The sequence below is a fragment of the Penicillium griseofulvum genome (genome assembly GCF_001561935.1).
Source record: "Penicillium griseofulvum strain PG3 chromosome Unknown contig_94, whole genome shotgun sequence".
In the NCBI taxonomy this organism is placed as follows: Eukaryota; Fungi; Ascomycota; class Eurotiomycetes; order Eurotiales; family Aspergillaceae; genus Penicillium; species Penicillium griseofulvum.
Genome location: NW_024467455.1, coordinates 41741 through 69739, shown reverse-complemented (window position 1 = coordinate 69739; position 27999 = coordinate 41741). Strand labels below are relative to the sequence as shown.

The following is a 27999-nucleotide window of genomic DNA, read 5'->3' as shown; positions in this document are numbered from 1 at the left end:
AATATTCAACACTCGACTGTGAAACCTTTTACTTCAATTGCAGTCGGCGCTTCCACCTCATCCCACTCTTGGACATGGCGCGCTGGGTACGCTCAAGCGGGTAGTTGACGGGGGATTCACCACCGGTGAAGATGAAAAAGTCATATAGGAAAGCACCCATAAACCCACCACTCAGAGCTCCAGCCCAAGGCCCATAGAGCCAGTAAGAATTAGTGAATAGAGTGCTAGGGTAACCGATAACAAGAAGCGCAAGCCGAGGACCAAAGTCGCGACTAGGGTTAAATGCCGCTCCGGTCTGATAGGAAAAGCACATGCTCAGACAAGTAATGACCAAGCCAATGATCAGCGAGTTCATACCAGCTCCAGGTGGAGCATTCTGGTCATCACCAAGGGCCAGTATGGTGACAATCAAAAAGGCCGTACCGATAAACTCATTGAAGAATGCCGTGGTAGAACTAATCCATACCTCACGCGAATTTGTCACAAAGCTGTTGATAATACCAGTGTTGGGGTTGAGATAGAGGTAGTTCCGAATGGCTTCGTAGTAGATTCCATACGCAACAAGAGCTGCACAAAAGGCAGCTAGAAACTGAGCAGCAAAGTATTCGGGTATCTTGCGTTTAGGGAAACCACGGAAGAACCACAGTACCATGGTCACGACTGGATTGAGATGGGCGCCGGAAATACCACCACAAATGTAGATTGCCATCATGGTTGCCAACCCCCATGCCCAGGCGGTTGTGTTAGGATTGCCCTGCTTAGCGACGGTGACGGACAAGTCGACACAGAAACCCATAGTGAGCTGGACAAATACACCCAGAGCTTCGGCGAGAGCTTCGCGATGGTGTGTACGGATGACCGACCAGGTGGTATGGTTGTTGTGCACTTCGTCCTCCACCAGTTCCTCCACAAGTGGATGCAGATCTTCGGGGTACCCTGCCTTCTCCAGTTCTGGAATATCTAACAATTCATCCAGCCTTGCACCCAGGTCTTGATTCGCTAGGTGATCATCACCGAGCTCAGGTGGCTCCTCTGATCCATTGTTTGGAGAGCCTCCCTCCTGTACAGTGGATAGCTGATCTAGCGGCAATTCCCAGGCTGAAGGACGTCTTCCTCTGACCGAGGAGGTACGTGACATGCGTGAAGTCCTCGCAGAGGTGCTATCACCCGTGAGAATCTTATTCATGAAATTATTCTCACGCTGCAAGCGAGCATCCTCAACCTGGGCAGCTATCTTACGCGGGTTGGAAGACTTATCAATGCGACCCTGCTGAATAGCATTTGGGTTCACATCAAGGCCAAGTCTCTGTGAGTTTGCCGTGGGATACTGGGCTTTTTCCAAGTTCTGCAAAAGCTCATCTTTGGTTGGTACCATGCTCGGCCGCACTACACGGGGCAGTGGCTTTGCCAGAGACCAGACCGGCCTGGCGTTAGAAGCCTGTTCATAGGATGGATTTAGATCGGCGTACCCAGGCTGGACAAAGGGTTCCTGAGCCAACCGTAGCTGGGGGATTCCGTCCGGTCCAGCTAGGGTGAATTTGCCCTGCGTGCGCTGTGCAAGGGTGCTACGGGGAATCAAGCTGGGTATTCCGCTGCCATTACTGTGTCTCGAACCAACTGAGCTATATCGCCGCGTACCGCTGCCATCCTCAATGGGAATTCTCATGGGTGAGATATAATCCGCATCGCTAGCAGCTCGGTTCTGGGCTGATGACTGTTGCTGAGCACCAGACTAGAAAATATGTTAGACCATATTTTTTTTCTTTCTTTTTTTTTTCCTTTCTGGGCGCCTGCTTCGACTCACTCCCACTATTGGACGACCACTCTCTCCATCCATAGTGGCGGCCTACTCAGACGATCGGAAAAGTTTATGGGTAAAATGTGTTCCTTCCAAGAACAGAACAAAGCAGACCAAAGATAATTGGGAAGAACTTTGAACGATCTAACAGGAGAGGACAATTCATCAATTTATTCCAATCCTACTCCAGTCCGAAGATCTTCATTACTCCTCAATTGATGTGTAAGGTGGAGCATACTCTCAGCATATCAGAAGCTCCCAATCGATGAGATATTTCAGCACTTGATATCATTTGACAGTTCCTTGGCCCCGTACATGTAGCATATGCAAGATGACATTGAACTATTATAGTATCTTGACAACATTACGTATCTCTACATATGTAGATAACTAATTTACCTGCTATATATGTGGGTAGTTGTGAGGGGAAAGACTCTGCGCTTTGTTTTTCCTTTGTCGGCCAATTAACGTGTTAAACATGCAGCCTTTTAAGTCTCTGAATCTCCAAAATCTTGGGATTTCTACTTCCTCTGGATCTTGAAGTTCCGATTTTGACTGGGCTCCTACGGGAATTCCACAAATGGGTATTCCGTTAGTATTTAGTATTAATTTTCTTGACTCGGTTCGTTTGAATTATGTCGTTTGAGATAATATAATTTATGATTCTGTTTTATTCGAAGTGGTCTAATATCAGTTCAAATATCATGCGAGGCTGCAGCTGCAGGTTAAGACCCGTCAAGCTCCTTGCAGTGGGAAGCTGCAGATATTGAAAGCTATATACTTAATATTAAGATATACAGTCTTTTTAGTAGTCTTTTTAGTAGTCTTTTTAGTAGTCTTTTTAGTAGTCTTTTTAGTAGTCTCTTTGATTGTCTTCTTAGATATAATTCTGTTTAGATATGCCAGTTTTATCGAAGGGTTTGTGCAGATGACTTTTCTACAACCTTTGACATTAAAAGATACTTAACTTTGGTGAAGAGGTCAATAGCGTTACTATATATAAGGCCAAACAACGGCCCATCTCAATGGGCCGGATATCCTCTCGGAGAGTATCAAGTTCAATATACGGGTACAGTTCATAAAGTGATGTCTTGAAATTAAGCATGATTCCCTTGGTATATCAAAAGTGTGGAAAGTATTTCAAGGTAGTCTTGAGGTAGCTCCTTCCTCTTTCAGGCTATTCCCCTTTCTCAGATCTTCAACTCGCATTAGGTATCTATAGACGATACTTAGCTTATTGGATAGAAGCAGCCAGCCTTGGAGTAATAGAATAATATTCATGATCACCTGTTTAAAATGGTGATGTGCCCGTGTCTTGGCGTTTGGGCGATCAATCCGACACCTATGGATGTGCCCTTACTCTTCTGTACACATATTGCACATGTATCCTATGCAAACACATTAACCTTCTATGTTAGAATATAACAGTTTTTTTGACTCGAACAAGCCAATTTCACAAACCTCGACTCCTCCCGACGATCATGTAAATGCAATCGCCAATCTTGATTGCGTGCTTCACGCAATTCCCTCCACAATTGCGCAATGTTCCCTCGTCGCAGATACCTTAAGTGACCAATATTTATACCACGCTCCTCGCCTCAATGGCCTCTGAGTACTTGGGTATCTGCGACCTGGTTCGTTATACAAGCTAAACCAAACCTGAGAAGCCTTACCCCTGCAGCTCGCTATGGAATCTATTGCTCCATCTGGAACTGTGACTATGGAGTTTTCAAAGGAGGATTTGGACCTGGAATCCAACACCCAATTACAATACGATCCATGGCTTCTCGATGATCATCCCCTACGATCACACCCGACAGAGTGCATTCCAGGCCTGTCGCTTTATCTCGATGAATACTATGAATCAATCGGAACGCGAAGAGCGATGCTCTTCCGCGCCGGATGCCTTGTTCTTGGATGTCTGTAAGTATTGTCGCTATATCTACAATGTTGCAATCTCCGAGATCCACCTGTCTGACAACATTCTTTTCTCCAGAGCCGCATTCCAATGTCTTCGATTGCTCCCATTAAATATGAAACAGACACTCCCGCCTCGCGAAACCATACCGCATGTCAATATCTAAGGGACATATCGATAATCTCCCTGATCTAAGCAATTGCTCATACGAATTTGTCCGTCCGGCTGCTCTTGCCTGACGGATCATCTCCTGCGCATACTCTCGTGGCTCTTTAGCAGAGCGCACATCTTCCCACGGGTACTTGGTCGTGTCCATGGTGCGGAGCACTTCGGGGAGTGGGGGCCTCCAGCGTTGCAAATGCTGTTTGTACCATCCATCTTCTAGCGATAAGACGCGAAGGGAATCTTGTTCAAATTCTATGAGCTCCGAACCATACCGATTGGTGGCTCTATTCTTAAGGGAATAGCGCATGTGTGATCTCATGATGCCTTTCATGTGGTCAACCCAAGTGTACAAATTTGTGTAACGATTAACGGTTGACCGATTTGATGGTGGTTTCGGCTTTATGGTCTGGGTCGAAGCATCCAATTTCAGATATCTCCGAACCTGTGTCTGGCGTGGCCAGTTCTCCACTAGGGTTTGACGGTCCTGGCGGGCCGTCCGCGACTTGAGTGATTAAAAACACGTTCAACGTGTTGATACATAAGTCTACCTAGTCAAGTATGGTTATCTTAGTCTATATTTTGAAAGAATTATATAGACAGAACAGCGACAAGGGAAATGAAAGTTGGAGGCCGAAATAGCTCAATAAGAAGCGCTCTAAGTGTGGTCCATTTCTTTTATTCGAGAAATCTCATAGCATTCCGCGAGTTGGGTGGTTTTCATGAAGATCTTTCTTGATATCATCAGCAGTGCTTTCAAGTTGGTCCTCGTCGATCCCACAGGGTTCTTGGTCATGGACTCATTATTTAGTCGTTTGCTAGTCCGGATCAGATCATCATCACATTCTCATTCTTCGGTAGGAAGGACTCTTGGACCACGTCCTTTTCCCTTGTCCACTTTCTGTGGTTGATTGTCAAATGCCTGGCCATGGGAGCTTGGCTGCTGGCTTCCCACGATCGGGTGGCAGGAGTAGCCCTCAAAACCGGGTCTCCACAGCCTTGACACGAGCATACTGCTGTATGTTATACTGCGCTCCAGCAACTATAGCACGGAGCTCCTTGATCTTTGCCTGGCCTTTTAGGACTCGACGCTGCCAATCTCGCAGCGCGGCTTTGTCGCCTTAGCGTGTTCGAGGTCTTTAGAGATCTCGTACATCCGGCTGTCAATTGTTGTCAACTAGGCGTCGATTTCCTTGGACCGGTTATCAGTAGATTGATGGATCATACGATTCATCATTCTGGTCAACGAAACGGGTGATGCTTCGCTGCTTCGCTAGCTGAGCTTTGAGGGCAGATGCCTAGGACCTCTTCCGGTCGAGCTTCAGTCTTGCCTGTCGGGCCGTATGGATCCATTAGCGGTAATCTCTCCCTATGCCTGTAGTAGCTTTGGCGGTTGGACAGGATAATGATCAGGACCTTGAACGGGGCAATTCTGCCTGCCTTAGGTAGTCAGATAATTGTACTGAGTCTTCAGCAGCCTGTGACAGCTTGTCGGTATGTGCTTTCATCAAGTTATTTCTGAACAGAATTTTGCTGAATGACGAGCGAGCTCATGTTTACCGAATTTTTGAACCGGGGTATATACCACAACGGCTGTCAGGGACTGCAGCAGGGCGTTGCTGAGGAATTGCTCGTCTTCGGTTGATCCGGGTGTTATTGGAGAGTCAGCAGAAGGTGACACTTCGCTGAGTGGTGCTTCGCTCAACCGAGAGTCGAGCGCTTCACGGTTGACTTCTATTTCTATACTCAAAAAGAAGGGATGGCGGGCCACGCGCTCGGGGCGTGTTTTGGAGTGTCATGGTTGCGTGCAAGCAGGAGTACTTTTCTGAGACAACATGACACGGAGCGGTGAACCCAGGCCCTTGATATCTTTTTAGCAGTCTTTTTCAGGGGTCTTTTTAGGAGACTTTTTAGTCGTTTGTTCAGTATTATCTTTTAGTAGTCTTCTCAGATATCATTCTGTTTAGATAGGTCGACAGCAACAAAAAGGCAGAAAAAAGGCTTTGTGCGGAGGACTCTTCTTTATATAACCTTTGATTGTATAGAGAGGTATAAAAAGCGGTCAGAAATTCTAGATTTTCCTTCCTCCTCGAGCAACTACCTTTATCTCGTCGCCTCATTCATCCCCAAGGATGGAGGGATTTACTATACGGCCCTGACGTGTCTCGTTGTTGGGGTGTCTCGACGCAATGCCTCCTGAATTCTTACCCATCAATCCGCCAGCTGCCCATCTCGAAAAAGCGCGGACGACCCTCTGGGAGATGAAAGCTAGATCTCTAGCGATGATAGAACGGACTATCCCCCGAATGAGAAAATTATCGCCCTGTTTGACGGTAAGGATGATCCCTCGGACGCCCTGGACGATAGAAGTGGAGACGAAGCGAGCGATAAGGGCAGCGAAAGTGAAAGTGATGAAAGCGATGAAGAAGATAGAACCGACGATGAAGATACCGAGACCAGCTCCGATTCCAGTGGAGCCCTCCCACAACCCTTTGCGGCTCGAGGATCTTTAAGGGAAGATCCACTTTATCGACCCCGTGTCGAGGGCAAGAAAACGAAACGGAAGAAGCATAAATCATCCTCGGACACGGAAGAGGAGATACCTATCTATCTGATCCCCGAGGAAACGAACCCGGACCCTGAGGATCCCACGGCCTATATATCCACCTATAAGCTCCCCTACACAACCTACGGGAAGTCTACTGGACCGGGGAAAGGCTGGTTGGCGATCCCCGTCGGGTTATTCACAAGAGATACCATTGAATTTGGCAAGAACGAGAATATGTCAGGGCGACTGCTCACCATCCAAGCAAAATATATAAATAAATAAAACCGAGACGAAATCACTCAAGATCTATCTTATCATCCACATTGGGGTCATAGTCAAAAAGATCAGGTCAGACTCCCCTGATCTTTGTTGAGTTCAAGATGTGGATTTTGATGTGGTTGGTGACATCGAGGCCGCTTTCTTCATGAGGTAGGCAAGTGGATTAAGTACTTCAAACCTATTTCCAACGACACGGTAGACATAGCGAGCCCACTAGACGTTTGCCTCACTTGAAGGACTTTGACCTAGCGCCCACATGATAATCGGGCAAACACTGGATAGCTCAGTGTCATTGCGAGTCCATTTCAAGTTGAGCATTTTCTCAATATCTTGAATAAGAACCGAGGAAATTGTGAGGGTTGGGTAACTCTCATCAGGATCTTTTTTAATGTCATTGGCAGGGCTTTCAAGTTGGTCGTCAATCTTCCAGTCTAGGAAGTCTCGAGTATACGCAGCGGTATAGTGGCCATACGAAAAGATTCCCCTTTCAGGTAATGTTGATAGCTTTTTATACCGCTGTGTGCAATCAAAAGTCATATATAGGAAAGTTGTTTGCACTATCTAAACAGTATGATATCTAAGACGACTAAAAGACTACTGAAAAGACTACATACACAAGGCCGTTTATAAGGCCGATTCTTATGTATTGTAAACTGACAAGTAGGAAAATAAAGCTTTTGGCACTATAAAAGTCATAGGTGGTCAAATGTACAGTACCCAAAGCCTCATTTCTTACTTATACTAAAATATTGATCTCTACATCTCCCTTTTTGAGGGCATTTTTCCTCAAAATGCTTTTGGAAAAGCTTAATCGCAGAACACTGATATGCCATGAGATTAATTCTGATAGAGGAGATGATGAAGCGATGGTATTGACTGATTCTCTAAACCCTCCTAATATACTAAAGAACGAAAGAGGAACAAGTTCCTTGGATAGACATCCATCCGATGACAGATTAACACTTCAATGTTGTATTGTTAGGACTCAGGTCATAGATATATGAAAAGGAATCCTGATATTGTAGCGAGGTCTGTATAGCGATATATGTAAGAGCGTCAGAGTGATATAATATTCTTTCAATAAAAATCCCATCCATAGACCTTCCGTAATTTGATATACCGTTCATCCTTTCCCTCTCTTCCTGTCACTTGGGTTGTTTTCCTGCATGATCATGGCCCCCTTTGTCACTTTACTCTTCACACTCCCATTCACCTGCATGATCGATTTCAAAATGGTCTCCCATGTAGTCGTCGTAGTCCTCATGTTCACCTGTCTCCTCGATTTCAAAATGATCTCCGAGGTAGTCATCATAGCCAACCACATTTCCATCATAGTCAAATAAATCTCCCCCGTACTCAAACTCCTGTCCCTCGGGGCCAAATTCATCTTCCTCGAGATCAGATTGACCTTCCTCGAGGTCGTAGTCATCTTCGGACTCCGTCAGGCTTTCGATGCCCTCTTGTTTGCCATTGCGGTCATTGTGGCCATTGTATTGCCAACGAATCTCTTGATCGCTTCTCTCGATGCTGTTTTCGCCCGTTCGGGTTACAGAAGCCCCAAGCCCAGCCCGCAAGCGGCTCGTCTCTGCATAGAACCGGGTCTGGAACTTGCTGTTTAGTAGTTGCTCCATGTCGGACGATTGTGATAGATACCTGCTCGAGAGTTGCTTCAATGATTGGACCCCCCATATTCTGCACAGTTGTATAGCGTTCCTCCACATGGTCAGAGTACTGCCTGGAGTGTTGAAGCGAGACTTCAGAAATCGAAGGATGGTTCATCTTGAATGGAGTTCGAGTAATTGTGTTTGCTTAGCTGGGTATGAAATAAGTTGAGAGTTGAGTTGAGGTAAGAGGAGAAGAAAGCCAAATATAAGTTACAAATCTAAAAAGGGAATAGTTGGTTGTGATCCATGGATGGCATCAAAGTCTTCCCAAAAAAGGAAACTTCGACCAATTCCCATGTAAGGTAGTCAAGTACATTGTGTAGATATTTACATAATCTAGTAGTGGATTTAAAATCCAACTCACAATCTTGCTTGCGCTTTCCCGGGGGTGCTAGCAAATATCTTGTTCTGACGACTGTCAAGCCGGGATTGAGTAGACTCGAACAACCGTGGGAGCCCAGTTTGTGCAAAATCAACATTAAGTATCATTTTGGCCAGGCCCTCAGCCGCTAGGAAGATTTGTGGCATACCATGTCCCGTGAAACCAGCGATGATATACTGATCTTTCTGTCCTGGGATAGGACCAACATGCGGCAGTCCATCTGTCGAATATCCCATAACTATCGATAATTTGTTAGCTTGGCCAGCCTAATGGTCTTATAAATTGAGCAACGTACTCCCTGTCCAGACTCTGTCTGTATAAGCGTGGCTATTCTCCCAGCCAACAAAATTGCGCTGCATATAATCATCCCAGTATCGAACGGCAGGTTCAAGTACTGAGCTGTCATCACTGACATTGTACCAACTGTCCAGATCATTGATAAAAGTCGGGCGAGCACCACCAACGACTATACTCCCATCAGCGCGAGGGATAAGGTAGTCATAATTCCAGTTATTCCAGCGCAGGGTGTAAGTATTTGTTAGACGAGGAGCGGTATTACCCGGAGGAACAATAATTCGACTGCATGTTCCTCGGACAGGGATAATCTTGTCCTTATACTGAGGGGCCAGGGACGACGTATAGGCATTTGTCGCTAAAACCACTGTCTTGGCGGCGATAGAGCCCCTGGCAGTATTCACTGTCCAGGAATGGCCCGATGTTGAGGAAGTAGACTGTGTCATTGCAGATACCGGTGTGTGTGTCTGTAGATTCACACCTTGTGCGATTGCCCTTTCTAGAAGATGCAGCACGAATTTGTATGGCCAAATGTGACCGGCATCATATGTGAAACATCCCTGTGCCCCTTTGACTCCAGAGAACTGAGATATTAATGGTCAATATCTCCACAGATGATGATTCAACATATGCTAACCTTCTCTGCCTCATCGCTGGGGATATATTTTGCCTTTGCCGTTGGCTCACATCCCATCTTGATCAACTTTTCGTATCCCTCCTTGATTCTTGCGCTATGATCACGAGACAGTTGAACATCGATAGCCTTTGTGACTGTGTATTCACAGTCTATATTTTCCTTTTCGATGAACTCTTTGAGAAATGGGACATGCTTAGCCTCGAAAGCGGCAACCTCAGCAGCAGCCTCGACGCCATGATCAGCGGCCAAGCCAGCAATACCATTATAGACATCAGGTTTCATGTGTCCTCCTACAATAAACAAAAGCAAAAATTTAGCGAAGTTTCTCATTTGTGACTTTCCCAATCTCACCATTTCGACCAGTAGCACCGGAACAAGCCTGTCGAGCCTCCAAAATCACAATCGAAGGTGGTTTTGACCCGGGGGTGATTTGATCAAGGATATGGTGTACGACAGATGCACCTGCATATCCAGCTCCTATGACGACGATATCGCACTCCTGAGGGAGAAATTCGGTCGATCGATGGCTGTCTAGAAAGTGAGGATCTGTCCGCCAGAATGACGTCATCCCATTTGGGACGGGGGTATTCGATTCCATGATAAGACAATTAGCGATATAATTGGAAAAAGGAACATTGAATTATTTGGCATTTATTGATATTGAGCATTGGGGACTAAGGACGGTGTTCGCCTCTCCCGGCGGCTTTTCCACCGGTAACTTTCCCGGTCCCGCTAAACGATAGGCCGACTGCAGTGATAGCACTTCGATTTTGCGGGGGATCGAGCAATTTGAGGAGTTAACTGAGGTCATTTGAGGGGTTGTTTGAGATTTGAAGAGGCAAGGGATAAAAAATATGAATTGAGGTTGAACATGGAAATTATTTCCAGCTAGAATAAGAAATAGCGGACCATACACAATATATTTTGTCTTTTGTTACGGTCTAGTGGTAAATGCTATATTACTCCAAATATTTGCAAGTGCACAAAATGGGCTTGATTTAGATAGCTGCTAGACTAAATACGAAAACTCAAGACGACGCCTGGTGGGCAATGATCTTGTCCGCCATTCCTGGTAGAGTCTCATCCATAACATCCATGTCTCCAAAGAGTTCCGACAAGGACTCTTTCTCCCACACAGAGCAGTATGCTCCCTTGAATCTGTATAGTAATATGTCAGTAATAAGCCTTGGTAGCTCATGACTCAAAGATGAAACACATACCCAGCCTTTCTCGCCGCAGAGACATCCCACATATGGGCCGCCGCAAACCAAGGGGTCTTCCCATCATTCTCCGACTTCAGCTTCTCCAACAAGGGGCGATAAGCTGCCAAGTCAGGCTTACCGACACCGACATCATCACAAGACAGCAAGTTCTCTGCAGGAAGCTCAACACCTGCGTTCTTGAAATAGCCCCCAACACGGTTGATATCAGCGGCGGTAAAAGCCCACACCGTGAAGCCGGCATCACGCAGCTTCTGAACACATTCTGCTGCTCCGGGACGGAATTTGAGAAGTTGGTATTCCGCCATAATGTACTCTAGATCTTCGGGCGAGGCCCAGGTTCGTGGCTCAGCGATGCCAGCCATCCACAGCATGCGGTAGAAGAGTGCACGGAAGACCTGGCCAAAGGGGACATAGCTTTGTGCCAGACTCAGATTGGTATATTCCCGTTCTGCTGCTTCCATCCATGTGTATCCTAGTAGACGGGGCTTGATTCCTTCTGCACGCAATCGATCTCCCAGACGGGTATCAATGGCGTCGAAAACATGATCGTAGGAAACGAGGGTACCAACGATGTCGAAGACAACGTGTTTGGATGAGGACATGATTGGGTCTTGATGTTAAAGCTGTATATTGGGGGTTTGGGAAAGGAAAGATATTGTTATGCTGAAGCACGTTTTGTAAGAGGAAGGATGTCAATTTATCTAAAGGTAGATAAAGAAGAATAGATCAGATAAGTAATGAACCGGTCTTTATTGAACTTATCTCGGACTTTGGAGAACTACAAATCCAACCCCGCACCGGCTATAATCAGCGTAGATCATACATAACTATAAATGATAGTCTCGCTGGTAATACATTTACTATTACTAGTGATAACAAGGAGTATGAGTACAACGTATACATAGTGAGTCCATAGTTCTCAGATATCATTCTGTTTAGATAGGTCGACGGCAAAATGAAGGCGAAAAAGGGCTTTGTGCAAACAACTTTTCTATATATATCTTTTCACTTACTAGATTCTGCATCCGGCTTATGGTCGATATATGTGCCCATAATAGCAAGTAGGAACTACGGACTTAGTTAGGTTTTGATAGACCGATGAGATGCCTGTGATTGTTAGACACCAACACAACAAATGATATACCATCAATCTCTCTAGAGATTTTAAGTGCATTATACCTTATTCCCGGGACATAGACAGGCATTGTAGTTCGTTCTTAGAAACTCGATTGATATCCGTGATACTCCTGATTGATCTACTCTTTCTATATTACATATTTGATAGGTTACTTAAATTGGTAATTATAATCCTTCACTAATATACTAGTAATTACAAGTAAATTGTTATATACATAACCCCAAGACACTAGCCGGTCAAATGCAATGCCGGCGGGAAGTCTGATATTGCTCCCGCCGGGAATACAAGACCGATGATAACGATAAGGATAGACTTGGCCTTGACTAAATCTCAGATATATCAATGGTAAGTATTTCTTTCTATTGGTTTCCTGTGTAAAAAAACCTCTCATCTCCGACTCACGCAGTCAACATGAGGGAATCTCCAATGCAAACGAAGAACGCAACCGATCTCAAAACAAGCGAGACACTTGACATAGAACGCTCGGCGAGCTCAGGAACTGAACGTCATGGTAGCACTGTTGTCCTCTCTGCGACGGACGATGCTGGGTACCATCGTTCCTTGACTAGGCGCCAAATCATGATGATGACCTTTGGCGCTGGCATAGGTACTGGTCTCTGGGTGGGAACTGGACAGGCATTGTATTATGGTAAGTAAGATTATACATCTCAAGACGTAAAATATGCAGGTATTGACATTAGGTAGCCGGTCCTGCTGGTATGGCACTTACCTATACGATCACAGCGTAGGGTACTCCAGAACACTCCAATCTTGCACTCTTGTAACTGACACTGTTTGGGAAGGATGATCGTGTACGCCCAGTATTCTTCAATCGGCGAGATGACCGCATACAAACCTATCCATGGCGGGTTTATCCGCCAATGCGCTGAATATGTGGATCCGGCATTCGGCTTTGCAATTGGTGTCAACTTCTGGTTTGCGGTATGTCAACCTTTCAAAATATGAAGGTCGTATATATTGACGCAATAAAGTGGGTGATGATAATCCCAGCAGAGATAACAGCAGCCATATCCGTCTTGAAATTCTGGCCCGGGGCAGATGTCGTGCCGCTCGCGGCATATATCACTATATTTCTGGTGGTCTTCGCTCTGGCAAACATGTTCCATGTGCGAGTATACGGCTATATTGAGTATTATATGTCGTTTGTGAAGTGCCTTGCAGTTATCTTGATGATATTCTTTATGTTCATCATGACATCGGGAGGAATACCAGCAACAAACGGCCCAATCGAGTTCCGATATTGGAAGAACCCAGGGGCTTTCAATAATGGAATAAAGGGTATTGCTAAAGCGTTCGTACAGGCGGCATTTAGTTTTGGCGGCGGTATGGCTCTTGAGATCTGAAACAAATCGAGGAGATTATACTGACTGAAGTTAGGCGAGCATATTGCTGTTATAGCTGGCGAAGTAGCCGATCCACGTCGCACGATCAAGAAGACAGTTAGACCTGTGTTTTGGAGAATGTTTACCTTCTTCGTGGTCAATATCTGGCTCGTCGGAATGTGTGTTCCATCCAATGACGCCGATCTTGTCAACGCTAGCGGGACACTGGGTAGTCCTTTTGTCATTGCAATCAAGCGGGCGGACGTTTATGGTTTGGCACACGCTATCAACGGGTTCATCTTCCTTAGTGTCATCAGCTGTGGCATTACCAGTGTCTATATCGCAAGTCGAAGTTTGACAGCGCTCGCTGATCTAAACATCATCCATCCGTTCTTCGGAAGAAAGGACTCACAAGGTCGGCCATATGTGTCCCTGGTTATCAGCTTGGGCCTCGGTGGCGGGCTGGGCTATCTAAACTGCAACAGCGTGGGAGTTATGGTGTATGGTTGGTTTTCAGCCTTGGTAAGAACACCCAGCCGAGAGATAGAGACTTCGTGGGGAGTTATTGACAATTTGATGTAGGTGGCAATAGCCACGCTTTTCCAATGGGGCTGCATTTATATTGCTCATCTTCGCTTCCGGCAAGGTCTTCGAGCCCAAGGCAAGGATCTCAGCGCACTTCCGTTTAAAGGTCTCCTCACCCCGTGGGCGCAATACATCAGTCTCACCATTGTGGTGTTTGTCTTTGGCTGTCAATTCTACCTGGCCTGCTGGCCGTTCGGAGAAAAGGGTTCGGTGAAGAGCTTCTTCTCTTCTTATCTCGCGGCCCCTTTGTTCTTCTTTGATTACTTTGCATACAAGGTGAGTGCTTCAGTTATGGTTGGCGATCGAGATCTGACTTTTGTAGTGGTATTTCAAAACAAAGATAGTCAAGCCGATTGACATGGACTTTGGTCCAGCTAGGGCGTTTGATGAGCAGGACCTGATCAATGCTATTGCAGCTGAAGATGCTGAGCGGGATCCAGAGAAGAACAATCGGGAAACTTGGAAAAAGCGTGTTCAGTATATGGTATTTGGATAGGGAAAGCAGCGAGGAAGACTCTTAATTCTATTTACGTATCTCAATGTGACATAATCTTGACGGAGATGAAAGATTATACGTATCGAAGTCGAAATCACCGTTTGACCAATCGGGATCAAAGAAAGCCGTCATATCATTCAGCTCTGGATTCGCAAAAGCTTCGGTACCAGGAGTAAGATGCGACAACGGACTGAAGGAAGACAGTTCCACATTTCCACTTGCAGATTTGTCCTTCTTGAGTGACTGTGTCCAGTCTTTGAACTTTGAATAGGCAGAGATAGAACTTTGATCGCTTCGGGACTGAAGAACGGAGTCTTCTTCAGGGACGGCTAGAAGCTGGCTGATAGCTGCTTCGATAGACTCAAGGTATGATATCTCGGATTGGGAAGAGCTTCCCCCAACCATCTGTCGTATGAGGCCCATTCCACGGTGTAGGCCATCTTGAAGTCTTTGGGACCTCCCCGAATTGAGGCTTTCTGCAAGAATGACCAAAATAGCAGCACGACAAGCACCAAACTCATTGTAAGAAGCGCGGCAAAGACCGACGTGGTCTGATAAAGATTGTAGAGTGTTGAGAATGTCCAAAGCACTTGATACGCAGTCATCCACCAAGACTGACCGACGCGTCCGTCCTGAATCATGATCTGCACCAAGTATAGCCTCACTTGGTTCTTTTCTGTCATCAACAAATATAAACGCACGACCCATGTAGACATATATGAGTAAATAGCATAGTCTGAGATGCGAGTTTTGTCGAAAATTTGGGCCTTGCGAGCATAGGTCTCGGCATTCTTCAGTCGCTGGCAGTGAGTCCCACCACTGCTTGATATTTGCCCTCAACTGCAACAGCCGTTCTAAATAATCAGAGAGAAGCCTTTTGGGGCATTTTTTAAATTGTGCACTATTGAAGTATCAGTCTCGTCGATGAACTGGTTCCACATTTTATTCACTCACAGTGTTTCAGAGACCTCTCCCAAGTATGAAATCAATTTATGAAACGCGATCAAGTTAGCAAATCGTGGGGACTCAAAGGAAGAACAGTCCCTTGGCATATCAGCGTTAATTTCTGACTGTGCGATTGACATAGGGCGCCCATGCAAGATGCAGATATATCTATGAAGGTGAATATTAGTTTTCCTCTAAGATGCCACTTGGATATCGTACTTTTCAACAGTGTATGTTGTCCAAAATAAACGATTCCTGATTTCGATGATTCTAGGGTCACAATTACCGCCTTGGTATTTGCGGTGCATCCCATTTTGAATCGCCATCTTCATTGCAAGACCGTAATATGTGTATGCAAGGCCACCTGTGGAAACAGGCAGTGAGTATGTGGCGAGAAGCAAAAACACTTGCACACTTTCCTGAGAGGCAACCAAAAGAACATCTGGAATAAGCTTGCATGCCGCGTGGTAAAAGATTAGCCCGACTGAGTCCTCGGAGCACAAGTTGAGTTCCTCGGTGATCTCTGAAGTGGGCTCTAGTTTTCCGTCCTCCATATGGGCTACCTGAGTACCAATAGCCAGAACAACAAGAACACAGCATACCCAAGGAAAATCGATGGCTGAATATGTAGTTGTCGAGCTATAACAGATGGCGACCTTCTCTTCGATCCATTTCCGCTCCATGTAAAAGGAGTTGATCTCAGCGTACTTGAAGAACATGGTGACGAGGAAGTCGGCAATAGGCCTCGGTGGTAAATGCCTTAACGCCTCTACTATAAGGTCGGGTGAAGATTGAAGCTGGGTTGGTCGCCAGTATTCTTTGACCTGCTGTGAATTGTCAGACACGCTTGAGATTCTTCTGGAAAAAGATACCGACTTTTGAACCAAGCTGTTCTATTTGACAGCTCGTTTTGCGGCGTAGCTTTTGGGAAAAAGTCCAATGAGAAAATTCCCCCGCGTAATGTGCCACATTATTTGATACGAAATGAACGTCGAAGGACTCATTGATATCCAAAGCAGTTTCCGACAGGCTGGTATTCGTTGAGCTTCGTAATTTCTCCGCAATATGGCCAATATTCGCCTCGTCCAAAGGTACATCCCCAAGGAAATGGCGAGCAATATGCTCCAGACTTTCTATTCGCCGATTCTCGTCTCTTGATATAGATGCAACGGGGACGGAGGAGGAAGGGGATGTCGTTCTTGGAACCGGCTGGCCTTGAAAATGGCATGATCGACCTAGTCGTTGGCATCTCCAGCAGGGTTGACCCCCCTCACACTTCTCTTTCTGCTTTCTGCATGTCTCGCAACTTTTTGAGGATTGTCAATTTGAAGTGCCGAATTAGGTCAAGCGGTATACTTACGCTAGGGAAGCGCGTCTCCTCTCCCCACGTTTACGCTTCGTGCCATGATTTGGTTCGCTATCGAGGTTCATGGAAAGAGTAGATAGACACCAGTAAAGTCTGGTGAATGTTAAGGAGACCTCCCTGGGAAGAAACAGGGGATATGGTCGTTATCTCTTATCGGATGAATTTGCGGGGTTCAGCCAATCAAATCATAGCCGAAGTATATAAAATGATAGACGGAATAGACATGGATAGATGGGGAATAACAATAGGAATAAACACCTGTTTGATATCTGATTATCGTCATAGCGATAACTTGATACAAACAAAAAACGTACGACACATGCGCGTTCGTTTGTTTTTCTTCGCGTCTTATGTTTGCGCCCCTTCCCCCTCTCTCTTCCTGTCTTTCATTCACTTCTTCTCTCACCTTTTCACATTCTTTCATTTCTCTCTCATTTCTACCCCATCCACCCCGTGTCTCTGCATAAGCCTTTGCAACGTGACGCATCCACTACTCGTTTGATTCAACATCCATAATAACTTCAACTGCATTTGACCTGATTTCTGACGCACAACATGACAGCTGGAGCATGTTACTGGAGTGGCAACGGCACTTACAGCTGCCCTTGCCTTGGCCGAGGCCAGTCCAATGCCTCCGAAGCTTCATATGCAACTTGCATGGAGTGTGGCCATCCACTCAGAAATCACTTCAGAATTGGGCGTAAGTAATTTCTTCTCTTTATCAAATTCATGCTAACCCTTTTTAGACCAAATCGACCCACATGATCCTTATGCTAATCAGGTTCTCATACCGAGACACCAAACCGTGAGAAAGCTTGCCAACCTTCTCTATGAACAAAGAGTGGTGCTTGCCCGTGGCACCCCCTTCGCAGGAAAAACCTTTCTCGCCAAATCTCTGCATACCTTCCTCCGAGGACAGGGAGTTATGTCGGTTTTTATCAGACGATTCCCCCTTAGTCTAGAGGGTGGTCCCTCGGTGCTACAGTATCTGGCCGACGCCTGTCAGGCCCAAGGTTATCCGGTATCTCCCCTCACCCTTATGCGCCACTCTTTTGTGTTCCTCATCGACGATGCGCACATGACTTACAATAACTCTGAGCTATGGTTGCTTATCAATAGGGCGAATGAAGACAATCTCGCGCACCTTGTAGGACCCAGCTTCTGTATGTTCAGTGCATTCGGTACCCCGGATAAGGGTATTATGCCACAAAACATAGGAAGTGACCTGCTGGTATTCGATAAGAGGCAGCGTCTCTTCTTGTCTCAGCGTTTTGTCGAGGAGATCACTATTTTCTACACCCGCGAAGAGTTCGATCACTACGTTGAAATTCATCTCCAGAATCGAGGCAACGATTACAAAATCTGCGAGGTGCTAAAAGATAGAATCTTTGGCTTAACCGAGGGACAGCCTGGATTGATCACTGCATTCATGGGTCTCTGCGATATGGTATGTGACTCTCCATCATTCTTGTTCAGTCATGCTAACATCTTGCCAGTGGTATGAATCGTTTTACGCACAGGACGATGACATGAATGACATGATCAGCTTGGATGAATATGAAGTTGCACGGTTTTTCCAGATCCGCGGTGTCCTGGAGGCAACCATCGCGAAGATTGTTGACTTCGCAGGTCTTCCACTTTCGGCTGAAACCTTTTACCCCCCTGAACAGGAGTTCCAAGTTCTTTGCCAGGCTGAGTTCCTCGGGGCGATAGGCCTTCCGTTCGACCCACAGAATGAGGCTATGTTATCGTGCATCACCAAAGGTTGGCTGCACATGGAAGAGGATCACGATGGAAGCTTCAGATGTTACTTCCCAACCGCGTTTCACAGCAGGTATGAATGCTTATCTATTTTGAACCTGACATGTGTACTAATAATATCACAGAGTTGTGGAGTACCTCATCGGGGTCCGGGAGTGTCGATACCCCAATCCGCCGACATTGGATGGAGGCGAGTTTGAATTGATGTTGGGGATTCAAAACATGACGATTTCCTAAGGGTTTTGGCTCTTGTGAGCGGCAAGAGCCTTGCGTGAGTATTTGCTCATGCTCCGTCTTGGGCTTTTGTGATCCGACTGACTATCATTGCGAGGGGGTTGCTGGATTCATTTGTGTGGGCGATGAAGTTGCGCAAGTTCGACGGATGGTGGACTTGCGGGCATCTTGATCTTTGTCAACTTTTCACTATGCTATCGTGTGTAAGTGTACCATTATTTTGTCAAATTACTGTAACAATCCAAGTTGTCAACTATTGATGTCCTTCTTTCTGGTAGCCCTACTGGATAGTCTTTATGTAGTATTTTCAGATGTTTTTATTAGTTGTGTTTTTATATACATTTTTCTCTTATTTTGTCGTGGTGTAGGTCCTTAATTCACAGAGAACGAGATGGTGACCTCGTCTTTAATCTGAATTCTAGAAGGAGCCACATCATCTTTACTACCTTTTCCACGCAAGAAGTTCAATGGCCAACCAGGGAAGCTGGTTAATTGGACTTCATCACCATGGGGGCTATCCTCCTCATCTTCAGATGCGTGTTGTCTCGAACGATGGGTTTTGGTGCCCCCTGAATCATAGCAATCTCCTTGTTTCTTGGTAGCTGACTGCTTGATACCCAAAATGGCCCACCAGCGGCGGAACAAGGGTGAAAACGTTGGTAGACAAGCGCAGACAATTCCAATAAAAGGTTCAACGCATGACCACACGAAGACAGGGGCGATTGTCCAAGATGGATCTTCAGACTGGGTATGTTTGTGCAAGAAAATAACGCGAACGACACCGGCAATACAGACACTATAGTGGTTTTTATTAGCATGTTTTCTAAAATTCAAGACGTATGGAAGATTGACTCACAATCCACCAAGCAGTAATATACTAGTCACTGCAACACGCTGGGACTTGGGCATTTGCAATCTCCAGATAATAGGAGCTGGAACACACAGAATCATGACATCAATCACGACAGAGGCAATGCCATTGATCAAGAAGAATTGAGGAACGTCTATGCAAGTCCCTTCAGCCGTGGGGTCTGTGTATTGCTCCCAAAAATATGATGTAGGACGACATGCGGCCGCGATGGTGACAATGACAGCGACGAAGTAGCCTATAATGATGGCCATGGCGTAATATAAGGACCAGCGCAGGTTAAAGATGCGACGATAGAACATGATGATGGAGGATTTGGTCAAAGTGACCGTTGTGCAGTAGATGAAAACATGCGCGAATAGGAGCTTCCAGAGCGAGATGAATTCGGAATCAGTGAGGGCTTGTTGATGCCATCCGTTTTTGTATTTGATACCTTTACAGAGAATGAGTCAGTAAGGACGAAATGTTACCTATAATTGGGGTTTACTCACTGATGATCACGCATATACCAGTGCCGTAAGCGAACCACTAAAAAGATAGGTAAGCTACACGATCAAGGGATTAGTATAACCATGTGCAGACTCACCAAAGCAGCAAAGATCAAAAAGTCATCAAGACCGAAATGTGTCTGGGTTGTCTTTGCCCGTGTATATACGCGTAAAAGAACCGCCAGGGTTCCAATGATCATCAGAGTAATGACTGCCCCGAGCATCTGGGTTTGCTGATTCTCGGCCAGGTCAATGCCTGGAGGCGCAGGGCCAAAATCCCCTGTGGCTTTCATTGAAATGAATGAACATGGAGCATGTGTGAATTGATGAATCTGTGAGATTATTCCAGTAGAATATCTCTCGATATTTGGGGGGGGGACGGGGGGTCTATTTACTATTTAAATATCAAACCCTCGGCCCATATCGGGTTAATCTGGCAGCAGTTAGAGAATGAATGGTACCAAGGGTCAGTATGGGTCTGGTCTCCCGAGGTGAAGAAATGAAAATATCAAAATATCCCGTTGATCTAGACCTATTTATACATAGTATTGTGCAAGGGAAACGGAAATGAAATTTGCAAGAATGTTCATACTGAAGACACTACCAAATGTGTTAAAATGATAACTAAGAGTTGAGGCTGGAAAGTTTATTCACGTTATAAGATTCAATGTCAAGCAACTTCCAAGATATTCCAAGTAAAAATATCAAATTTTTCATCCAATGAAAATAAAATAATCAAAAAAGAATCGAGTCTATGGACTTTGACACCCACTGGTGGAGTCTTCATCTATACAAAGCCCAAGTGGATCAAACTACCGCTTTGCCGCACTGTCAAACATTTGACAGGTAAAATTAAAGGGCAATGAACTTGATTCATTCCTCTATTGAACATCATCGTTTTTATGTCATTTTTTTTATCTCTGCTTCTCTATTATTCTTTCTAGTAATAGGGGTCCATATTTCGGGGGATAATTGCCGCACTTATGAGAGTCTAGATTCCCCAAGATGTTAATATGGATGTTAGCGGAACATCGTACGTTGTTTTGAAATTTCAAAAAAATGGATCCATCGAAGGCACACTGGCTCTAAAATTCATTAACATGTTCCCTTTCTTCATATTTTATTCTATATGACTGAGACAGCATGTCTAACTTAGACTCCAGTATCTTTCCTAAGACTATCAGATATGTCTATATCAGCTCTAGGAAAGTCCACAATTTTTTTTTCCTATAGATCTTCTAGTTTTAAAAAAAACTCAAAACCTCATAAGAATTCCAAGGACCCTCGATCTTACCTCGGCAGTAGAGTGCCATAGGTGGATCCCCTGCACATCATACGTTCGATCTAGAGTTCGCATCGGAGAAAATTGGGTTGAGATGGGAACGAATGGAACTTAAGCATAAGGGTTATGCCCACCGATATGGCACCATCCACGTCGCTATCCCAGTGAAAAACAGACCTGCAGACGCGGGTTGGAACTGCCAAAGTTGGGTGGCAGATGCCCTTACCCGGATGGTGAACAATGGATATTTGAATGCGTCTCAACGAGCATCGGCCATTAAATACCCACAGTAGTTATATCCGCTAATGGCGTAAGAGACGAGCTAGGAAGGACATGCCTATATATTCTCTCTCGAACCGGAATGGAAGAATACGTGACAGATATTCTGGCCAGTCGGGGAGCGGATATTGCCCGATTTCACGAGATTGTTGCCGACTCGGATAACAACGAATGAAGGGTCGTTCTTTCTTGATCATTCATTGCATTCATTTTTAAGAATAGAATATCTGCGTCTGTTGCATTTCAGAAATTCTGGGGTAAAAAGTGAATGAACAGCCAGACAGACCTAATAGGTTTTGGGTCGGAGGCTCTGACCTAAAATGGGGTTCTACCGAAGTCTAGTCATTACCCACAGCGTGCTTTTGGGTGGAGGCGGGGAAGACGAATAATCCTCGGTCAAGATCGAGAGCAAACCATTCTCTATGTTGTATCTGAATGATCCATCGACGTCTCCTTCACGTGCAACCCATCCTCCATCAAAAAAGGACTGGCGCAATCAACGTGACCGTTCGGCAAGAATGCTGCAATCCCGCACCCCCGGAAAATCCTTCGCAGAATAAACCCGAAACGGATCCGACCACGCCTCTGCAAGGGCCGGTATCGACTGACTCGTATCCTCAACAGAACCCCAATTCATTAGGCGGAACTGGAACCGGTATAGACTCGCGGAGCGGATGGAGAGATCGGTAAAACTGAAGAATGTAGCGGGTTGTGGGAGGCGCGCGGAGGGGTGGTCGTATGCGTTTGACGGACTGGAGAGACGGAGATCGTTTATTGAGGAAGGGTGTGAGGGAGCGGAGTTTGGGTCTGGGTCTGCTTCAACGTAGAAGGGGGACATGACGGCTTTTCCTGAGAGAAGGAGATTTGAGAAGGGGTCGTCTGTTCTGGCGACACCGTCTACATCTCGGTCTTTTCTCTATCTTTCTCTTAGTCTCGATCTAGATCTCGGGTATCTGATCCCGTGGGTTCAGACCATGGTGATTGGGGAGAGACGGGGAAGAGGAGGCAGCCCACTGTGAAGCAGGGAACTGATTAATTTGAGATGGGAATATCATTAATTCCAGTAGCCCAACGCTAAGTAGAAAAAGACACTGAAGATAAAACTTGGGAAAATCAGGGCATGATAACTTGACAATTGCTCCCACCAACGCTTCCTTCCTACTAACGAACTTTCGCCATGATGCACCGCTTGTGAGTCTATGAGAGCTCGTACGATGTTTTCATGCCCGTTTTGTCTTGCCATAGAGACAGCAGTTCGTCCGTTGGCGTCGACAAAGTGCGATTTCGCCCCAATAGACAAAAGAATGTTCACGATATCCTCATAGCCGTAGGCGGAAGGCCAGAAAATTGGCGACTGTCCAGAGACTGATAATGAGTCCACATTGATGGATTTCTGAAGGGCTAGGATTCTCACAATCTCCGTTCGCCCTTTAAATGCGGCAATCCATAGGGGCGTTTGACCATTGCTGTTCTTAGTATCAAACGGCACTGATTTAGACAGGAGTTGTTTGGTCTGGTCCATATCGCCACGACTTGCCGCGTCACAGAACCGAGCAATGGCGTCCCAGTGTGGATCGATTGTCGCTGGCGGAATATGCTGGCAAAGATAACGAAGGGAATGTAGGTGCCCGGAACAGGCGACAGCGAAGCACACTTTTTCAGTTATAGCCGCCATGGTTTCGACCCTTCTTTTTTCCAAAAGCAAACCAACGACATCGGAACATGCCATGGTCTGAGCAGCAGCCTCAATCACCTTTTCGGTAACCTGGATCTCGGTCCCTCGCTTCTTAAGGAGAAGCGCTAATATTTCCTTGCCGCAGGTCAAGTTCCTGGCCGCTGTCTTGACGACCCGTTCGGTGATCTGGGTTTCGGCTCCGCGCTTGTCGAGAAGAAGCGCAATAATTTCCTTGCCACTTCTCCAGTTCCTGGCCGCTGCCTTGACGACCCCTTCGGTGATCTGGGTTTCGGCTCCGCATTTGTCGAGAAGAAGCGCAATAATTTCCTCGCCGCTTCTCCAGTTCTCGGCCGCTGCCTTAACGACCCCTTCGGAGATCTGGATCTTCGTCCCTCTCTTATCGAGAAGGAGCGCCACTATACCCGCGCCGCAATGCGGGTTGCTGGCAGCTGTCTTGATTACCTTTTCAGTGATCTGGGCCTCGGCTCCTCCCTTTTCGAGAAGAAGCGCTATGATTTCCTTACCGCAAGTCAAGTTTCTAGCCGCTGCCTTGACGACCCCTTCGGAGATCTGGATCTTCGTCCCTCTCTTATCGAGAAGGAGCGCCACTATACCCGCGCCGCAATGCAGGTTGCTGGCAGCTGTCTTGATTACCTTTTCAGTGATCTGGGCCTCGGCTCCTCCCTTTTCGAGAAGAAGCGCCATGATTTCCTTACCGCAAGTCAAGTTTCTAGCCGCTGCCTTAGCGATCCGTTCGGTAATCCGGATCTCAGTACCACGCTTAGAGAGAAGAAGTTCCAATATTTCCTTGCCACAGGCCATATTCCTTGCCGCTGCCTTGACGACACCTTCGGTGATCTGGATATAGGCACCGCGCTTGTCGAGAAGGAACGCCATGATCTCCTTGCCGCGATGTGAGTTCCCGGCCGCTGCCTTGACGACTCCTTCGGTGATCTGGATCTCGCCCCCGCACTTATCAAAAAGGCGGCTAAAAGTGTTCTCGTCGAGTTCCCTCGCAGCTGTTTGGACGGCCTCTTCAGTGACATGGACCTGGGCTCCGCGCTTGTCAAGAAGGAGCGCCATGATTTCCTTGCTGCTATGTGAGTTCCTGGACGCTGCCTTGACGACGCGGCCGGTGATCTGGATCTCGGTTTCGCGCTTATCGAGAAGAAGCGTAATAATTTCCTTACCATTTCTCCAATTCCCTGCCGCGGCCTTAATAACCTGTTCGGTGATCTGGATCTCGCCCCCGCGCTTATCGAGAAGTAACGCTATAATCTCCTTGCCGCTATATAAGTTCTCGGCCGCCGCCTTGACGACCCCTGCGGTGATCTGGACTTCGTCACCTCGCTTTTCGAGAAGGCAGCTAAATATATTCTGGTCGAATACTCTCGCAATTGTTTGGACGGCGTCTTCGGTGATCTGGATGTGGGCCCCGCGCTTGTCAAGAAGGAACGCCATGATTTTATTCCCGCTATTTGGTGAGTTCCCGGCCGCCGCCTTGACGACTCCTCCGTTTATTTCAAATCGAATTTTGTTGTTAAAAACCCATTCCAAAATGCCGAAGCTGCTACGTCGGACCGCAACTTCTTCGTGAGTGACACCGTCTCTGGTTTTGGGCCGTTCTTGCGCCAGCTTTCTCCATTGTTCAAGGTTCAGAATACCGAACAAATCATAGGCACAAACAACCAGTAGAACTGAAGGTGTATAAGATATAGCGTCCCAAAGCTGGGGCGTAGTTTCTCCAAATGCAAGCCTCTCAACGGTCTTATGCCAACAAAGAAAGCACGAGGGTGGTTCCCGATCCCCGAAAAAGAATTTGAGTAGAAGCTCTTTCAGTCGCGTTAGCCTTTGTTCAGCGGCTACCTGTGCATGGAAACCCCAAAATAAACATGAATAACTCAGAAGCATTGGCAATTGCATAACTTCGGGTGTGATCCTAGAGATATTGAAAAGACAAGCTTCCGCAACAAGTGCGTTTGCGGAGGCGGGATTATACATCTCTTGACCTTCAAGAAACTCTCTGACCGATAAGTGCGAGAAGCGAAACGCATCAATGGTAGAGTCGAAAATGACTAGGTTGCTACACAAGTATAAAAGCTGGTCTTTCGAGATGGCGGATGCGGATCCATCCTTAGCTACAGACACAGCGGCCAGAAAGTCATCCGATTTGAGTTGTTTTTGGGCGCAGAGCAACCAGCTAAGAGCATTCTGGGCAAAACGCCTGTCTGCATCAGCGTCGAGATTTTCGATATTCGAGAGGATGTCCTGGTATAGCTTCGCCAACGTCCTCGGCAGCCGTCCGAGTCTCTCTATAATCGCATCATCGGTACCCTGTCGGCAAAGTGCCTCTAATTGCAAGCTTGCCCAACTGAACCTAATTACGTAAGCCGTGTGCGAAATCGACCTTGGCAAAGTAGACAACCTACATGCCATGCGCGTTAGAAGATAACTCTTTGATGATTTTGTCCTGTAGTTCCTGCTTCCTCGTGCTGGACCGCAGCAAAGATCCATTGGAGATAAGTCGTGCCGTCTCTAACCGTAGGAACAGATCGATATCGTTTGAGTTACGATCGGAGGAGAGGCATAAGTTCGGATAATTTTCCAGTTTATAGACAATATCTTGGTCATTCCGGCTGGACACAAATATCTTCAATAGACATGGGGTAGCGTTCAGAAGATCTTGAAGAGTATCGAGAAAGCTTCCCCGAGTTGACTGGTTGCATTCGTCCAGGGCGTCGATCACAATCGTCATTGTCGCATCCTTGTATTGCTCAAGCAGCTTGAGGATCAGGTCCTTGCTTTCGTCAAGGCCGAGTGGCCCAGATGCAAAGGCATTTGCTTCACGTATGTTGTACGTTTCAATTGCGGCATCAAGAAGTGGTCCACCAGCTTGAAGAGTCGAGAGCTGTCTTGCGATACTAGCCAAAATCTTTGAAGGGTCGGAGCGTCCAGGCTCGGCTGGATTACGGGAACAGTAGAAATATACTGGAGCTGGGGACTGGTTCCTTCGAAATGCGTCTTCCATGTCCTCGACAACAAGAGACCTATGATTTCATTGTCAGATGCGTCAAACATAACACTCTCGTTCGCTCTTTCCGTACGTTAACTTGCTCTTGCCCGAGCCCGGAATGCCATGAAGCCAGATAATCGAGGAGGCACTCTCATTTTTCCACTGTAGGAAAGTTGGGTCCTGGAGCAGCCACTTCCCTGTGCCCTCCAAGACGTCATTCTTCGTTTGTTTGTGGTGTTGCTTATAAGGCTCATCGGAGAGCCAATTCAAAATCCGCTTTCTTCTTGTCACTGGGCGAGTCAGCAACGGCAAGAGATCTTGGATCGGAAAATTTACCATCTAGCTGATCCGTGATGGCATTGAGCGACTCGCTCCAGCGGTTTACTGGCGCATCGAAGGCTTTCAGCATCCGGTGGAGCTCGTCATGCATTTCCAGCTGAGCTTTATTGTGTGAGCGTAGGAACCTTACGACGTGAGTTGTGATTACCTTGTAAGCCGAAGATGCCAAAACAGCTATGGATATCTCCCTGGGCTTTATTGATAGCCGAGAAAGCCGACTCCAAGTCGGACGAGGCAAGGATTCCATTCTTGAGCACGCGTCCTGACTTGGTTAGCAGCGGGCCATGACGAGTTTGTGGCAACGTACTAAAACCGTTCTGAAGATAGTATGTCCTTGCCTTGGCGAGGTAAGTTAGAATACTTGCGTATAACTTGACCAACGCACGACTGAGCTCCTCCGCGTCTTGTGAGCGGGAATGCTTCAGCAGACCTTCAAAGAGGGTACTTCGGCATAAAATTTCCGCAACTGTAGCGGTTGTCTCGAGAAGTTCATTGTAGGTGTTCAATTCACCCATAGCAACCTTCGTGAATATTAGCGGAACTGCCTAGGATGGGTGAAGCGCATCGCATACATTCAACAGGAACCGAATACCCGCCCACGGCAGTGCGGCGTGAACTGGATCGTACTGCACGACAATATCGCCTAGATCCTTGAAATGATTTACCCACTTCGCCACCTTGGCCAAGACATCGCGCACGATAACCTTCTCCCCATTCTTCCGTTTGAAAGACCACGATTTGTCGACCAAGCGTTTCCTCGCATCTTCGGTCACCGCTAGCAGCTCATTCAGAGATTGGTTTTTCTGCTCCTGCGTGAAATCTATCTGAGATTTTAGTTCGTCTCCAAGCATGCCGATTGCGGCAGTCCAAAGGCTGTCGCTGCCCAACTGGTCAGAAGTGAAAGCGCAGGCAAGGCGGTCCACCTACCCGTTGACCCTGACGGAGTGGGTGACATCCATTCTACGCAAGTCCCCCTCGGAGTCGCGTTTCGCCTGTCCCGGGTCAAAAAAATTACTGTCCCAACTGTATTTGTACTGTTGTCACGGCGAGATTTTAAAAAGGGATTCAGTCACCGACGCGGGGTCATACGCTCGTATCACGTGTCCAGGGTTTACCAGTGGTGGAATACATACAGGTCGCATCAATTCGCCTCAAGCTGAACTGCAATTTGATCCACGCTTCACGTGATCCTTAGGGAGCTCACTGCAAGTTCCAAGGTTGCTCCACTTTATGATATGTAATCCCTACTAACTGTAATAATGTAATGAATAGTACGCTGTCA

The 27999-nt window shown here is 46.5% G+C and overlaps 9 protein-coding genes across 9 annotated transcripts; 2 read left to right on the top strand and 7 right to left on the bottom strand.

Moving 5' to 3' along the window:
* Positions 1–28: 28 nt before the first annotated feature.
* Positions 29–1837, bottom strand: PGRI_070850 (MIP/aquaporin family protein; the record flags this gene model as incomplete). The annotated part of the gene is made up of 2 exons (XM_040794799.1): positions 29–1732; positions 1805–1837. The coding sequence occupies 2 exons, from the start codon at positions 1835–1837 to the stop codon at positions 29–31; spliced, it is 1737 nt and encodes a 578-aa protein (XP_040648040.1).
* Positions 1838–7895: 6058 nt separating this feature from the next.
* Positions 7896–10280, bottom strand: PGRI_070840 (NAD(P)/FAD-dependent oxidoreductase; the record flags this gene model as incomplete). Its single annotated transcript, XM_040794798.1, has 6 exons — positions 7896–8306; positions 8359–8440; positions 8734–8989; positions 9047–9629; positions 9683–9972; positions 10034–10280. The coding sequence occupies 6 exons, from the start codon at positions 10278–10280 to the stop codon at positions 7896–7898; spliced, it is 1869 nt and encodes a 622-aa protein (XP_040648039.1).
* A 430-nt stretch (positions 10281–10710) lies between these two features.
* PGRI_070830 (putative 2-haloalkanoic acid dehalogenase) lies at positions 10711–11507 on the bottom strand (the record flags this gene model as incomplete). Its single annotated transcript, XM_040794797.1, has 2 exons — positions 10711–10840; positions 10903–11507. The coding sequence occupies 2 exons, from the start codon at positions 11505–11507 to the stop codon at positions 10711–10713; spliced, it is 735 nt and encodes a 244-aa protein (XP_040648038.1).
* A 947-nt stretch (positions 11508–12454) lies between these two features.
* PGRI_070820 (Amino acid/polyamine transporter I) lies at positions 12455–14467 on the top strand (the record flags this gene model as incomplete). The annotated part of the gene is made up of 7 exons (XM_040794796.1): positions 12455–12692; positions 12749–12788; positions 12847–12985; positions 13036–13387; positions 13442–13908; positions 13969–14247; positions 14294–14467. 7 exons carry the CDS (start codon positions 12455–12457, stop codon positions 14465–14467), a joined length of 1689 nt encoding a protein of 562 aa, XP_040648037.1.
* A 27-nt stretch (positions 14468–14494) lies between these two features.
* Positions 14495–15183, bottom strand: PGRI_070810 (uncharacterized protein; the record flags this gene model as incomplete). Its single annotated transcript, XM_040794795.1, has 3 exons — positions 14495–15018; positions 15087–15111; positions 15169–15183. The coding sequence occupies 3 exons, from the start codon at positions 15181–15183 to the stop codon at positions 14495–14497; spliced, it is 564 nt and encodes a 187-aa protein (XP_040648036.1).
* A 423-nt stretch (positions 15184–15606) lies between these two features.
* Positions 15607–16131, bottom strand: PGRI_070800 (fungal specific transcription factor domain-containing protein; the record flags this gene model as incomplete). The annotated part of the gene is made up of 1 exon (XM_040794794.1): positions 15607–16131. One exon carries the CDS (start codon positions 16129–16131, stop codon positions 15607–15609), a length of 525 nt encoding a protein of 174 aa, XP_040648035.1.
* Positions 16132–17333: 1202 nt separating this feature from the next.
* Positions 17334–18776, top strand: PGRI_070790 (uncharacterized protein; the record flags this gene model as incomplete). The annotated part of the gene is made up of 4 exons (XM_040794793.1): positions 17334–17478; positions 17525–18225; positions 18275–18612; positions 18665–18776. 4 exons carry the CDS (start codon positions 17334–17336, stop codon positions 18774–18776), a joined length of 1296 nt encoding a protein of 431 aa, XP_040648034.1.
* A 369-nt stretch (positions 18777–19145) lies between these two features.
* Positions 19146–20422, bottom strand: PGRI_070780 (uncharacterized protein; the record flags this gene model as incomplete). The annotated part of the gene is made up of 4 exons (XM_040794792.1): positions 19146–19569; positions 19630–20074; positions 20133–20169; positions 20228–20422. The coding sequence occupies 4 exons, from the start codon at positions 20420–20422 to the stop codon at positions 19146–19148; spliced, it is 1101 nt and encodes a 366-aa protein (XP_040648033.1).
* A 1764-nt stretch (positions 20423–22186) lies between these two features.
* On the bottom strand, positions 22187–27676 carry PGRI_070770 (Velvet factor; the record flags this gene model as incomplete). The annotated part of the gene is made up of 9 exons (XM_040794791.1): positions 22187–22606; positions 22904–25742; positions 25795–26412; positions 26470–26668; positions 26715–26819; positions 26866–26979; positions 27025–27238; positions 27290–27596; positions 27645–27676. 9 exons carry the CDS (start codon positions 27674–27676, stop codon positions 22187–22189), a joined length of 4848 nt encoding a protein of 1615 aa, XP_040648032.1.
* Positions 27677–27999: the final 323 nt, after the last annotated feature.